The sequence below is a fragment of the Neodiprion pinetum genome, chromosome 6 (assembly GCF_021155775.2).
Source record: "Neodiprion pinetum isolate iyNeoPine1 chromosome 6, iyNeoPine1.2, whole genome shotgun sequence".
NCBI classification, from domain to species: Eukaryota; Metazoa; Arthropoda; class Insecta; order Hymenoptera; family Diprionidae; genus Neodiprion; species Neodiprion pinetum.
The window spans coordinates 27,879,081-27,892,979 of NC_060237.1; the positions used below are offsets into that span (position 1 = coordinate 27,879,081).

General features: G+C 40.9%; 2 protein-coding genes across 4 annotated transcripts in view; both read right to left on the minus strand.

Moving 5' to 3' along the window:
• LOC124222390 (atrial natriuretic peptide receptor 1) overlaps window positions 1-11,729 on the minus strand; it is a 104,109-nt gene extending 92,380 nt beyond the window's left edge. The window contains exons 1-2 of one of the 3 annotated variants that reach the window (XM_046633286.2): window positions 11,345-11,729; window positions 6,447-7,456 (exon numbers count right to left, since the gene is read on the minus strand). In XM_046633286.2, coding sequence (XP_046489242.1) covers window positions 6,447-6,774 — 328 coding nt within the window. In that variant the 5' untranslated portion in view covers window positions 6,775-7,456; window positions 11,345-11,729. Of the gene's footprint in view, window positions 1-6,446; window positions 7,579-11,344 lie in introns of all 3 variants that reach the window. The other 2 variants (XM_046633285.2, XM_046633284.2) reach the window with 2 other exon arrangements.
• LOC138191193 (atrial natriuretic peptide receptor 1-like) overlaps window positions 1-13,899 on the minus strand; it is a 49,569-nt gene that overhangs the window by 9,303 nt on the left and 26,367 nt on the right. The window lies entirely within an intron of this gene.

Sequence of the window (13,899 nt, forward strand, 5' to 3'; positions counted from 1 at the left end):
CCAAAAATGACTTCCATTTCCCTCCATCGCCGACGGTATTTTTGCAAAACGCAAGATTTTTTCATAAGAAAAGCATAAGAATAATAAAAAAAAACACCATTTTATTACAATGAACTAAACAATATTTCTTATAAAATTAAACAAACAATTTCTTTATGAAATGTATTTAACATTCCGCGTTTATTCTTTTCGCCTACGAAACCCTTTCTTCTTTTCTTTAATACACACACGAAGACGCTTCCGCTTTTTCTTTCCTCTTTTATTTATTATTCATTATATATTATTTTCTCTTATTTTCTCTTTTCCTGTTTGTATTTATGCTCAAGTAAGAAATCACTTTCGCATAGGATTTTAAAAATCAAGAATAAGATACCAGATTTCGAATTAAACGGGAGTTTCACTCGAAATAAAACTACAAACACGAGTTGAAGAAAAAACCAGACGCGATGGAACTTTTCGAGAATTTTTCCCGGTCTCAGTGCGTGGTGGAAAATCTATGAAAAACGGTATAAATAAAAACCTGTCTCATTGAAGAAATAATAATAAATAACGGTTGCAGAAAACGTGAGGAATATTTTCAAGAAAACGGAAGACTAGCTGCGCCTGCATGATGAGGTAAAATTGAGGGTGCAAAACCGTCGAGTTACTCGCAACGCGCGGAGCCGAGCGAGGGTGTAAAGTGAAACGAACTTGAGAGGCTGTAAGAGGATGTCGTTGGAATCGCGATTGGGTAAAATCGTCGATAATAAATCGATTAGCGAGGTTGCGCGGCGTGGATGGGTGGGATAAAAAGTTCGATTTCGGGTTAATTAATCGTCGATAGGATTTCCCTCAAATATTCTCCTACCGATTCGGCTCGATTTCAACTCACTCCTTCGCCTCATTCTCCCCTCCCTTTATATCCCCGACACAATTCCTTCGGCACTTCGCAGCTTGCAAGCTCGCGCGCTGCTTTGGCACGGAGAACTGAGAAGAAGCATCAGCGACGAGTCAATTAATTAACCCCCGCGACTGATGGAAACGCGATCAGAGTTACCATCAAAGGGGATGAAGGGGATGAAGTTAAGGAACGCCCCGAGCTGCCTGCCGTGCCTGAACATCGCGGTGAACGACAGCTAATCGATGCCACCCGAAGCATTCGCTCGCCTATCTATCGGACAACAATAATCGCAGGCTGGGTTATCATTATTTAACAACGAATTTAGCTCGCGCCTTCGAATATTTTTCATCATTCCTCATGGTTCAACGAAAATTTATTACCGCTGTGAATGCAAATGCAAATATACGTTATCGTGTTTATTTAATTATTTTTTTTTAAAAAATTATCCGAACCACGAGTTAATTTATCCGAACCCTGGCTCAAAAAATACATTGTTGATGCTAAAAAATGCGGAACAGCCGTTCGTCAATTGACAATAGACGAACGTACAAAACCAAAGTAACAAAATAATCGTCCGGTGTCTGAAAGAGGTTCGATATCTATTTGTTTAATTGCAAGACGTTTAATGCGGACTGCTCGTCGTTTTAAATTTGTGTTGTATGTATTATTATACCTTGAGATAAAAATTGCATTTCGGTTATCCGATTTATTTTCACAATTAGTTCGGTTGATCGAGGTTCCGTCGTACCGTTTAACGACTTCGAGAGGTTTCGAAAGATTCGTAATGGATGTTCATCGTTTATGAACGTCAAAAAGCACGATTTACGTAATTTTTCAGCAAAACCAGTCGATTCTTGCAAGGTTGAAAGGTCGGTCAAATTGGACTCCGTAAGACAGTCGGAAAAAAATGTAATGTGAATATACGACCACCGCTTCTTTGGATTGAAATCTACATAAATCGTGGTAGATCCGCATATCGTAACTCTCATTATCGAATTTCTTAATCTTACCGCAATTGCTGTAGATTTAAATCGAAAAATATTTTTCTTTCCGTGCAATCTCTCCTCTTCGTAAGACACGCCGTTTTCGCTTTGACGCGTTTTTTTTTCCCCCTATCTCCCAATTTCCCGCAGAAAAACGAGACGCGTGCTCGACTGGCAACCATTCTTCAAACCCTAGTAAGTAGACGACGTAGGTACATTCCACGTTGAATAACATCTGTTTTTCCACCAGATCCATACGCACCCGTATACGTATAATATTTGTATAGAAATTTGTCGAGATGCCAGGAGTATGACGACGGTGGAAAAGGCTCGGGTTGGTTTAAATTAACCCGTAGTATAACAATTTACGGAGATACGAAGCTGCGGCTGCCGGTCGACGCCGGGGGGGTAATTAAACGAAATTAAGGGAGAGACTCGATGTCACGACTCTGGTTGTGCCGCCGGTTGCTGCAGCTGCGAAACGGTGACGTCACGTTGCCGTAAAAATAGTCCTCTTTTTCACCAGACGCACGACGAGGAGGGACAGCGGCCTGATCGTGACGATTCCGCGCCGCGGTTAATACAGAGCGAAATGCGTGCCCGACAAATGGACTCTAATTAAAATGATTAACCAAGCCGAATGCTGCACACACCGCGTTTGTACGTCAAGAAACGACGCGTTAAGATAAGAACCTCGTTCTGCGTTGGATTCCTGCACAGTTTTTCCTTTTTACCTGCGGGACTACAATTTTCTTCCCATTTTTTCGTTTCCTCGTGCGAGGTGATTCGGAATTTACGCTATTTTCAAGGGTAAGATTACGATTGAATTGCGGTTGCATCGCTTCTTTGAGAATAAAAAGAAAACTGCTTTTCCATTCCCCTGAAGCATGATAAAAATCCAAAGTCATACATGTAACGTCTTTGATGTTTCACACGTGGTATAATACACAGGTCTCCGGGACAATAAAGTAAATGGCCAATTTTCCGTGAACTTACGCGCGATGAAAGCGTACAGACGAGATTTCAAAATATTTGACGATCAAAATTCTCAACCTTTTCGCAAAAAATTCTCTACCATTGTAACATATATACTTTCACGAAAAATCGATTCCTCAGAATAAAAAAAAGTATCTCGATGATATTTGAAATTTCCTGTCAAATGAAACACGTTTCGAATGTTTTCGTAATAATTAATGTTCGGATATTCTGATAGATTTCGGTATCTTTTGTTTGTTTTATTTTGTTTTTTGGGAAGAAGGAATAAAAAATCGTTGCTCAGATTCGCAGATATAAAAATGTACAAAATTAAATATCAATAAAGAACTCCGTACCTGTTATAAAAAATACAAACCTCACGAAGATAAGGTTTATAACACGTTGGTACCTACGTATGAAAGACTACGTCGTTCATGGTATAATCTTCGCACACGTGGATTATGGTGATAAAAGAAGTCGTCTATTTTGCGAGAATGTACGTATAATGTGTGTGTATATATATATATAAATACAGCAAACGAGGGGGACGCCAAGAAGAAAAATCATGTTCCACGTTGCAGACGTAAGAGAACATTCGCGATAAGCGAATGGAGGACAAGGCCAGGCGTCGGTGAATTAGCTATTGTCATTTTCGCCACTCGAATGCAGATATTCCGTCGTCTCAAGTGGCAAATATCTCATCCGTAGAGCGAACATCGAGCGTCGAATAGTAAATTTTTCGCCCCGAATCTGTCAGAGTGTTACGGGCGTGGAAGTTCCGTTTATTGTAAGAAAACGTGACACCGCGATACAAGATTAAAGTGCAGCGGTATTTATTTCACGAGTGTCACGTAACAAGGACAAACCGTTGTTACATGAGAATTTGGTCAACGAATTGTTTCGAATTCACGTGATCGTCGATAATTTGTGCGTTGAAAAGGTTTCGAAAAAACAAAACAGACAAATCGCAAATAACGATCTTGCGTCAAAATTCATCTTCCTCGAGGTTTAGTTTATTTTGTTTCTCATTCTTTCTCTTGGCTTCGCGTCGACGGAGTGGGTTGCAAAAATCATTTCTTACACGAGCCTTACGGCGATACAGTTGCTGCGTGTATAAATTATCATCGTCGTGTTTCGGAAATTTCGATCTTTGATATCTGATATTCTAAGCCTTCGCCGACCATCTCCAAGTTTTTTCTCTCACTCTCGCTTTATACATATATGTATCGTACATACATCTGCCTCTTTCAGGGATCCTGAATTAAACTCGTTTGTCATATTTCTTCAGCGATAAGAAATCCATAAAATTCTCCACGCACATACACACGTATATTACAATATACGGATTTCTCTTCGCGACACAAGCTCCCGTATTATACGGAAACGTAAATTCCCGACAGAATTTCATTTACCGAACAATGATCATACGCAGACGGTATACACCTGTATGTACGAGTATAGATATACCCGTAACACACAGTTGTAACACGAAAACAAACTAATATATCAAATGTCTTGCGAGTTATGACAAATGTACATACCCACAACGTAAATCAGGATTACGATAACGATTGCATCTAGTAATTGAACGACTTGTAAAATAATAATAACGATAGTGACGATAATAATAAAAATAATTAAAAAAAAAAAAATATCAGTAATAATAACAACGACACTAATAATAACGAAACATCGGTTCGGACTAGAGGAGCAGCAGTGTATAAGGGACTATAAAAGGCAATTAAAATAATTATACTGGTTTACTCCCCGCTAGACAATTTCCCTCAATTAATTCTAATCTACTTGTAAATTATACATTGGAACTGGTCAAAATTTCGTGAGAGGCTTCGAGCTTCTTGAACCCTGTGTGTGTATATATATGTATATATATATATATATGCATATATATACAATACAATATATGTACGTACAAGGAGACATGTTAACACAGCGTTTAAAATATAACATGTTTTACAAGAGTGAAACTCTCGACACAAGAAGCAGAGTAAAAAAAAAAGTAACGCGAAACGTTTAGTCTCACTTAACGCGTAACTTCGAGTGATTAAATTCCGTCATCAAACGTGTATAATTATAAGGCTGCGGCTCCTCAGATCACCTGCTGCGAATACATTCGTTTACTGTGAAAATAGAAGAGAGAGAGAAAGAGAGAGAGGGAAAGAGAGAGGAAATTATAAGGTAGAAACAACGTATCCCGTAGTTGAAATCAAAGAACGATATAATCGTATCGTATATTTCCATTTGCCAATATAATTAATATCTCGGTAGATAAACGATACGCCAAAAACATCCGTGTGTACACGAACAATTTCCACTCGATGAATACCTGATATCTCGAAATATAATATTACATGATTCGACGGGATGAGGCATCGGCGTGCAGGCATTAGCATACCAGATATACCCAGGCGACGATGATCGATCGATTTAATGGATTTAGAATTTATCGAGCTTGACGCAGGGAGAAACGGAGGGGCAGAGACGTGTTTTTTTGCAACGCAAGGTGTGCGCTGATTTACAAATTGCAATGAATTGGGCGATAACCGTTAGTTAGTCAGCATATATACTGCAGATATGTCGTACCAATTATACACGTCGCCATCTTTTCTCCGTGTTCAATTGCGCGATTTACCATAAATCGTGTGACAGAAGTTTGCGTGTCTTTGATTACGTATCTCAATCGAATGTGTATTAACGGCACGAGATCGAAATCGCGGCGATTCGTTAATTGGCACGTAATCGAGTTAGTTTTTGTTTCATATTGGACTACTCGTTTCTGATTTCTTTATTTTCTTCGCGTTGTTTCTTTTTCCCACTCGCGGTGCTCGAGGGTCAAGATCGAACGTCTGGAAATCGTTTATCCGCGATGCGATATCAAACGCAATCCTGCAACGTGATCAACAGACTTGATGAATCGACCGCAATGAGGGAATATTTTTAATATCTCAATTAACGATCTTTTTTATCTTCAACGAAGAAATTGATTAGCTCTGTGATCACGAGCAACGTGGACTTTAACATGCATTTTGTAACCGGAAACAACGATCGAGCTTGCACGGAATTTCAACTCACGCAAAATATACATTCGTTCGAGATTTCGATCCTGTACAAGTATATGTGTAACTTGTGTATCTTTCTTGTAATCAAACTTGTACTGTAATCTAGAGAAAAAAAACCTGTCAATTATAGTTTAAAGCGGTTGTATTATAATCGAATATAAATATCTGTTGGACAAACCGATTGAACGATAGAACAAATTCCCTTTCCAACATGATTTCACATTCAATGACAAGATATTTCCCCATCAAAGAATTACTCGGTTCCAAAATCTCTGGTATAATTAATAACCCTTAAAATAAATTTCAATCAATTTGTGATCTAAGAAAGTAAATTAAAATCGTTCTCAAAATTATCAATCTAAATCAGCAACAAGCGACTAAAAACCAGAGCTCAAAATTCCCACGAAATATTCACCGAGTGTTCGAAAAATCGTGTGAAAACTGCTGACGATTTTCAAAGTTGTAAAAATGACGAGGAATAGCCGAGTTTTTCCTCGAAAGCTCTCTGACGATTAATCGGAATAAATTGACCTGCGGTCTTGTTGATGTAGAAATCGAAGGCGGCGAGGGGCCCGAAGGTGCTCGAGCACTGCGAGTCCCTGTACTCGACGTTGATCGTCCAACCGGGAAGCGGGCCCTTCGGCGACTTGACGAATTTCACGGCGAGTTGGACGGCGGGCAAAACGCGAGGCAAGGCTTGCTCGTGGTGGGAATCCTGGGGGGCGATCACGGCGAGCCTGACGACGCCGAGGCTGCGGTTTCCGTCCGCGTGAATGACGACCGACTCGACGACAGCCGCGCGGATCGAGATGATCGAGAAGACGAGCGAGACGATCTTCGACAGCGTTGCGCGAGTCATGATCGCACGATCCAAGAACTCTTGATCCTGTATTTCTAGACGATCTTCGCTGCCTGACCGACGAACTTATTGGCAGGCATAAATATACTTGCGGTGAGGATCGGTGATCGGGTTGACAAATCGATCCTGGACCTAGACGATTGTCGTTGTCACGTTAATTGTTGTTGTTTTTTTCATTCGATTCGGATTATCGTTCATGATTGTCTCGTTGGGGGTAGTTTTTACGTTGTACTTTTACCCCCGCGATTATTCATAGCAATTTTACACCGTCGATCACTGCCGTTCTTCAATCATCTTATTTCATCAAATATCGATTTTATTTCACTATGGAGTACGTATATTTATAGTTTTAGCGTATACCGTTTTTCTTTTCTTTTTTTTTTCTTATTTCTAACAAGCGTACAAGTTCCCCAATTTCAATATCATAATTTCGTCTTACGATTCGTTTGTATTCTGATTCTTCGTCGCTAGTTGAAATTCTTTGTACACGGTGAACATACCACTGTACTTTCGTTTCGAAGCACGATTATTATTCACGAATAAACGACGATTACAGGTATTAAAAAATCGAAAAATAAATCACAGATCCACTCCACATATTGAATTAGAATAATTAATTTATTTATTTACGTTTAATTCTTTTCAGATTATACAGATAGTTACGTCACTGTCATTACGCGTACTTGAACAACAACTAATTTTTACACAAACACAGACACACACGCACGCACGCACGCAAGTAAAATTCACTCGCACGGCCGCGTATCGATTACCTTACTTTAAAAATTTCAAAGTTCAGAAGACCTGACGGACCAGAAGAAGAGAGAAACGAAATTCAGTATCAAGTTTGTCGAGGCAGCACACGTGTAAGGTAGCAAAAACCGGGTGCGAAACGCGCGCGCTCAACAACAAGAATTCATTCATCAGCCGAATTTAAACACCAACACCCGTTCCGAACGTCCAGAGAGTAAAATTGATTCGTTCCCGCACGAGAGACACGAGTCGTAATCCATCCACGCCTAATAGCTGTCACTGACTTTGTACGTACAAACATACCGCACACACACACACACATACGCATCTTTTTCTCCCTCTCTTTTTTTTTTTTCTTCACACCATCGCGCAGCGTTGTTTCAGCGAATTCACCTGTTGTCGTTACCTTAATTTTACCTCGGGCGTAAAAAATTTCATCAAACAAAATTACGCCGGCCACCTGCCATCGATTTCCTCCAATCGCGATCGGATCGGCACGTGTAATTTTTACAAACCAGATCGCTGAGCCGTAGGATCAGGTGCTTAGATAAAACGTATTAGCATAACAGCTCTGTCCCTTTTTCTTTTATCGTTCAATTTATTTATTTATTTATTTATTGCAGCTCTCCCCCCTCGCCCTATCGTCTACTCTGTTTTTTTTTTTATTTTGGCGATTAGACAGGTGTGGATAGCCGGGCGCATGTTCCGTATCTAGTCGATCATCGGCAGCGACGGTCCGCAGCTGGTGGTTGGCTTGATAGATTTCTTTTTTTTTTTTTTTTTTTTTATACTCCCCAATCTATTTATTCCCTTTTTGTCCCTGCATCCTCGCTTATACCGATTTTCTCGTCTCTTTTCAGCCACATCTTTCGCCAATGAAGAAATAACCGAAGCGGGAATTGCCCGCAGGGAAGAAAGATCGCTGCTGCATAAAGCTTGGTAATAAGGGTTTCAACCACCCCGCGGTGTTGCGAGACGGAAATTAAACCGAAACACTACGGAAATTGATATCCTTGTGAATCGTTTACGCATGTTTTATACATTATTATCCTACGGCCGCAACGACAATTTCACAGTCAACGTTTTCCTCTTAATTTTTCAGCGAATGCATACCGATCGCGATGAAAGTCGTGGAGTCGCGTTTTCCACGCACCCTTGCAACGTTTCGCTCCCAAAATTATTGTTCAACTTTTATCGTACACTCGCTTGTCGCGGCTCTCGACTCTCTGATTCGCACGCTGCACACCGAAAACACACACACGCGTACGGCGAGCCTTTCCGAAACCCAATCGCCCTGCGAAATCTTCCGGCATACTACAACGCGATAACGATTACGAAAACGCGGAACTGAGGGTTCGGTTTCGGAAGCTCGGAGCATAAAAATGAGGATAAAAATCAGCCGGCGCCCGATCTCGAGGACAGGGAAAACGGCTCCTTTGACAAAAATTTATCCCCTCTTCGTTCGAGTAAACATCAGAAATGGACGATAAATTAAATTCACGATGGATTCGTATATAAATATATTACGGCTTCCGATCCCTGCGAATATCGAGTTATTCTACACCCCGTATACGAGCAAGAAATATGAGATGAAAAATCAACGTCAGACGTTATTCTACCTTTGATTCGTCCTTTGCACTGCAGCGCGAAAATCGTGATTATTCTTGTCGTTAGAATCGTAAAAAAGCTGCAGAATTGCAAATCCCAGCGATACAATAAATGTAACGCGGTAGAATTTCGGGCGAGCAGATAAACGTCTCGAGATTACTTGGCAAATTAATTTTCATTAGCAAAAGTAGCGGGCGTATTAACGGGCGAGTTCTGTGTCTCCGCTGGCAATAATACGCGAACTGAGAAAATGATCTTCCGGAGTGAAACGTAAAGCGCATGTCTGGTTCATTGTTTGTATTGAAATTATAACTGCACAACGCTGCGCGTATTATCGTTACACATGTATGAATTTATACGAGAGGGATAATAAAATTTTAACGAACTGGCAGACGCGAACGACGCTTTATCGTGAGTAATACATAAGCGAAATAAACTATAACGTTTCGCTTCGGGTACGATAGTTGATCGACGATTTCTCGCCAACAGAATAGAACGTCGATTAGTTCGGACGTTGCCGCTAGAGGCGCGGCTCTCTCGCAGAAATATATGATCGAACGATTCGACGTTGCGTAAAGTACGAAAACCTGGTGCATTGAGGAAAATGTTCTCCACGGTTGAAGAAATCGATTATTTATAAATTCTTGGTTCATGTTCTCCGTATTGCATCTTGTTTAATCTTATTTTATAAACTACCGCGCAAGTCTCTCGTTCCTTCAACGAGATATACCGAATATTATGTATATTTCACAGAGGCGTAATAAATTCCTGATTACGCGAACTAATGAATATTCATCGTTCCCTCGCCCTGAAGGATAAGGTGGACGTGTTCGGAAGGAGCGAAAGCCCGTCACGAGACACGAAACTGAATCCGGACGATTCGGAAGATAGAAAACCCTCTAAATTTCCTCGGACCGGAGAACGGGTTCCGTTATAGACTGGCAATTGAATTCCCGGTTCTGGTTAAATTTATTGCTCGATTCAGCTTCATTTATGATTATATTTTCACTCTCCCGTCTGCCTGTATTTCGCCCCCTATTTCTACGCCACTTCTATTTCTTTCGCTGGCTATCCTTGACCAGCGATAATCGAAGAAGACCACCCCCGCCGCCCCTTTTCGCAACACTCTGTAATAGAGCCGATAAAAAATTAGCAGTTCAGTTCGGGGCTTGAATATCGAGTAGCCGGCGTTACGCGTGGCGAGAAGTTACGCGTACGGAATAAAAAACGCAAAAGAAAACACAGCTGGGGTTAATCAAGCCGCTTGTGAAACCGCAGTTGAAGATGCATCGAGCGTACAGTCTGGCCTAAAGAGTTTAAGAAAATAGATAAATTCGCGTACAAATGATTGAGCAAAGAATAATATTTTCTTTTCTTTTCGTCATTACCTTACTTTTCTATTCACTGTTGGAAGAAAATTCGACATCTCAATTAACGAGCAACGAATTCAATCTCACGTGATTATTGTTCACCGTCGTCACTTTTTCTTCCGTTTTTTTTTTTTTTTTTTTCTCCAACCCCATTCTCTATTTCCCGATCTTTCTCGGCGGAAATTACAGTCGGAATCGCGTCGAGGCGGCGAGGAGGAAGTTTAAGGGGTTGAAAGCACAAACCGTGAAAATCACCCTGGAGTTATGCGAGGTTACCGAAGACTGTCGCGAACGAAACGGGAACAGACGGAGGCTGGGGATCTGGATTCTGGAATAATAACGCCGCCGCGAAATATCTCGAAGTCAATGGTACCCCATTAGATTTCACTCTCTCTCTCTCTCTCTCTCTCGCTCGCTCTCTATCTCACGGCTTACATACGCTCACTGGGAAATATATAATTTTGCTCGCTATTTCCTCTCGACACAAACACCCGAGAATCAAGCCAAGTATTCTGCACAATTCGCAGAGCCACGCGCGCGTTTCAGGGATACGAAAAAATGTTTTGGTTGACAGATAATTTTTATTTATTTATTTTTATTTTTTTGTTCATCTACTGGACACGTTTTCAGACTTTAATACAAAAGGTAAGAAGTGAGCAAATTTTTCAACCGAACCTGAATCGTTTTCGTTTTTTTTTTTTTTTTTTCTCGTCTCCTTACACCGTGAATAATGAATTTTATCGACAAACTTGAAAGCAGAAAATTCTGTTCCCTCTTAAGCTTCTTCGTTATTTTCAGATATAATCACAATCTATCACACTCATGCACGTATAAAATACCTTTGACAAATCGCCTGAGTAAAGTTTCTTTGGAGCAATAAAACGGCGAAGAAGAAGTGATAAAAACACCGATTGACTGCACAGATACTTTTTGCCAATTACAATCAGTTTTGCACTTTTCAAACTCGCATATATCGCGGCTCGAAGATGACAGGAGTGACTAAATAATTCACAAGATTGTAATTTCATGTTGATAAGAAACGAATTGATAAAAATTACAATTTCTCGAAACACGATGTAACGAAATCGAAGATCTAAATAAAAATCACTTATTTATCCAGGTTTAACTTCGAGCCAACGACACGAGGATAAAAAACCGTGAACACTATTCCGATGTCTCGCCATTTGCGACAAAACGAACTTTCATTGTCGCATTATATCGTACAAAAAAAAAAAATATAAAATAACAAAAACACGCTTATTTTTCCATCGTTTCTGTGTTCCGTTTCTTGGTTTTATTTTATTCATACAAATGCATATGTGTATATATATAAAAAAAAAAAAAAAAAGAAACCCGCACTTCGTTTCAACCCCCGATATACGAGAATTAAGAATAAAATCAAACTTCAACCCCGTGTGACGAATCTGTCCCTTTTTCTCTTTTTCCTTCCCTCTCTCTCTCTCTCTCTCCCCCTCTCTTTCCCTAGTCTTTCCGTCGCGCCTTCTCTCTAAATAGGCAGATCGTCAGTCACTGCTACATTATTGCAGCGGGCTTACAGACCGCGCGGTTGAAACTGAGACGCGGGAATCTCGCCGCCAAGTTTCGCTCTTCTATCCGCGGTCTCTGCAAGCGCGCGACGCCTCTCACTTCGCCCCCCCCCCCCCCCTTCATCCCTCCCCGCCGTCATCGTCGCTCGTACGCCAAACCGCGTTGCACGCATGCGCCGTAAAAAGCGCGGTCATTCACTTTGTACTCTCTGAATGAAGCCTGCCGATCCTTGTGTACTATTTACCGATTGAACACCCCGGCTGTTCCGGGGGAAGAAAGTGAGCGGCATTGTTGCAGGTGGATGATCGGAACCCTCAAAGCTCGAGACGTTCGTGCGCGTATGACCGCGAAACTGGGAGGGAAAAGTGGCCGGTGCTCTTTCATTATTCAACCCTCGTTTTCATCACCGCAAAATCGATTCGTTCACCGATTCCGTCCGCACGCTCATTGATTGTCACGGAATTCGGAGGGTTTGAAATCGAACGACGGAAAGCTGGGAGAAATTCTCGTTGTTCGGAGAATATTAAAGCGACTCGCGTTTACGGGTGAAAGGATGATGCGAAAAATATACACGTAATCTAACGATTAAATTTATACACTTGTAGATTTTCACAGCCGCGTAGTAATTCGATCCGTCGGAAAATCGATTACGAAATTGGACCGACCCTCTGGTTAAGAGGGTTCCCCTTATATTATGTAAGAATGTCCTGGAAAACCGGCGCGAGAATATCAGCGGGAAATTATAATCTCGCAGGCACGGCAGGGGGAAAATTTATCGCCTACGAATACTTGTCACGAGAGTTTGATGAATTCCGTCGGGTTAGATACTCCCTGTAAGAATTCTCCCCCAACCTATGTACAAGTATACATGCCTATGTGCTCGACAGCAGCCCTCAAGTTTTGTTAGTAAGCAGTCCCGCGAATAAGCTGCGCCTCTCGCTTGCCGCCTCGGCCAATTTATATATTTCTACAGATTAATCGGTGCTTGTCGACGGGGTGGAAAGAAAAAATTATCGAAAGAAGTGACGGGGGAAAAATCACCTCTTATTATGCCTTGGTACCACAAAGGATGAGGCGGGTATAAAATGGCCAACTTATCGTTCCAATTTTCAATTATCGACGTTGCGTGTTATACGAACACACACAAACGCGCGCAAACGTAAAAACTTGGTGGTGAATTTTTTTTCTTCAAGAATCAAGAGTACCGAACTTGTCTAAATTTCATTTTATCGTACATGTGTTGCTAAGTCTTGATAATAGCTAGTGCTTGCCTATATCGATGCTAGTTTTGGTGGAGATAATTTTTAGATCAAAGTATTCTCTGGCGGCACTTTGTTATTAGGAGTGGCACGCGAAACTTGCGAATTAGCGAGCGGGGTTAAACAAGAGGAGAATTGAAAAACTTTTATCGCGTATCTGGCAATGAAACGCGCTGACTCAGGTTGCCTGTGGAAATTTCACCTGAGCGAAGAAAAGCGATCAGTTGCCGCTCTCGGAATCTCTCGAAACGAAATTCACTCAAGGAGCTGAAATTGGAATCTTTTCTTTCTCAATTTTTCTTTCCTCCTTTTACTCTCTTTGAAGGTTTTTGCATTTTTCCACGTAGAGGAAAGGAAGTAGGAAAAGATGAAAAGTAGAAAAAAAAGTACAAAAAAAAAAAACGTGAAATTGCCTGGAACCCCATTTATCATACTCTTTTTCGTTTAATTTTTAATCCTCGGGAATAACGTTGTGCTTTTGATGTATGCATTAACCTCGTAGTACAAAAAACATCGGTAAAAACACGAACGGTAATACATCGGGGGTTAAATTGTCAACGAGACCCCAACCCTATTTTTCTTGTTTA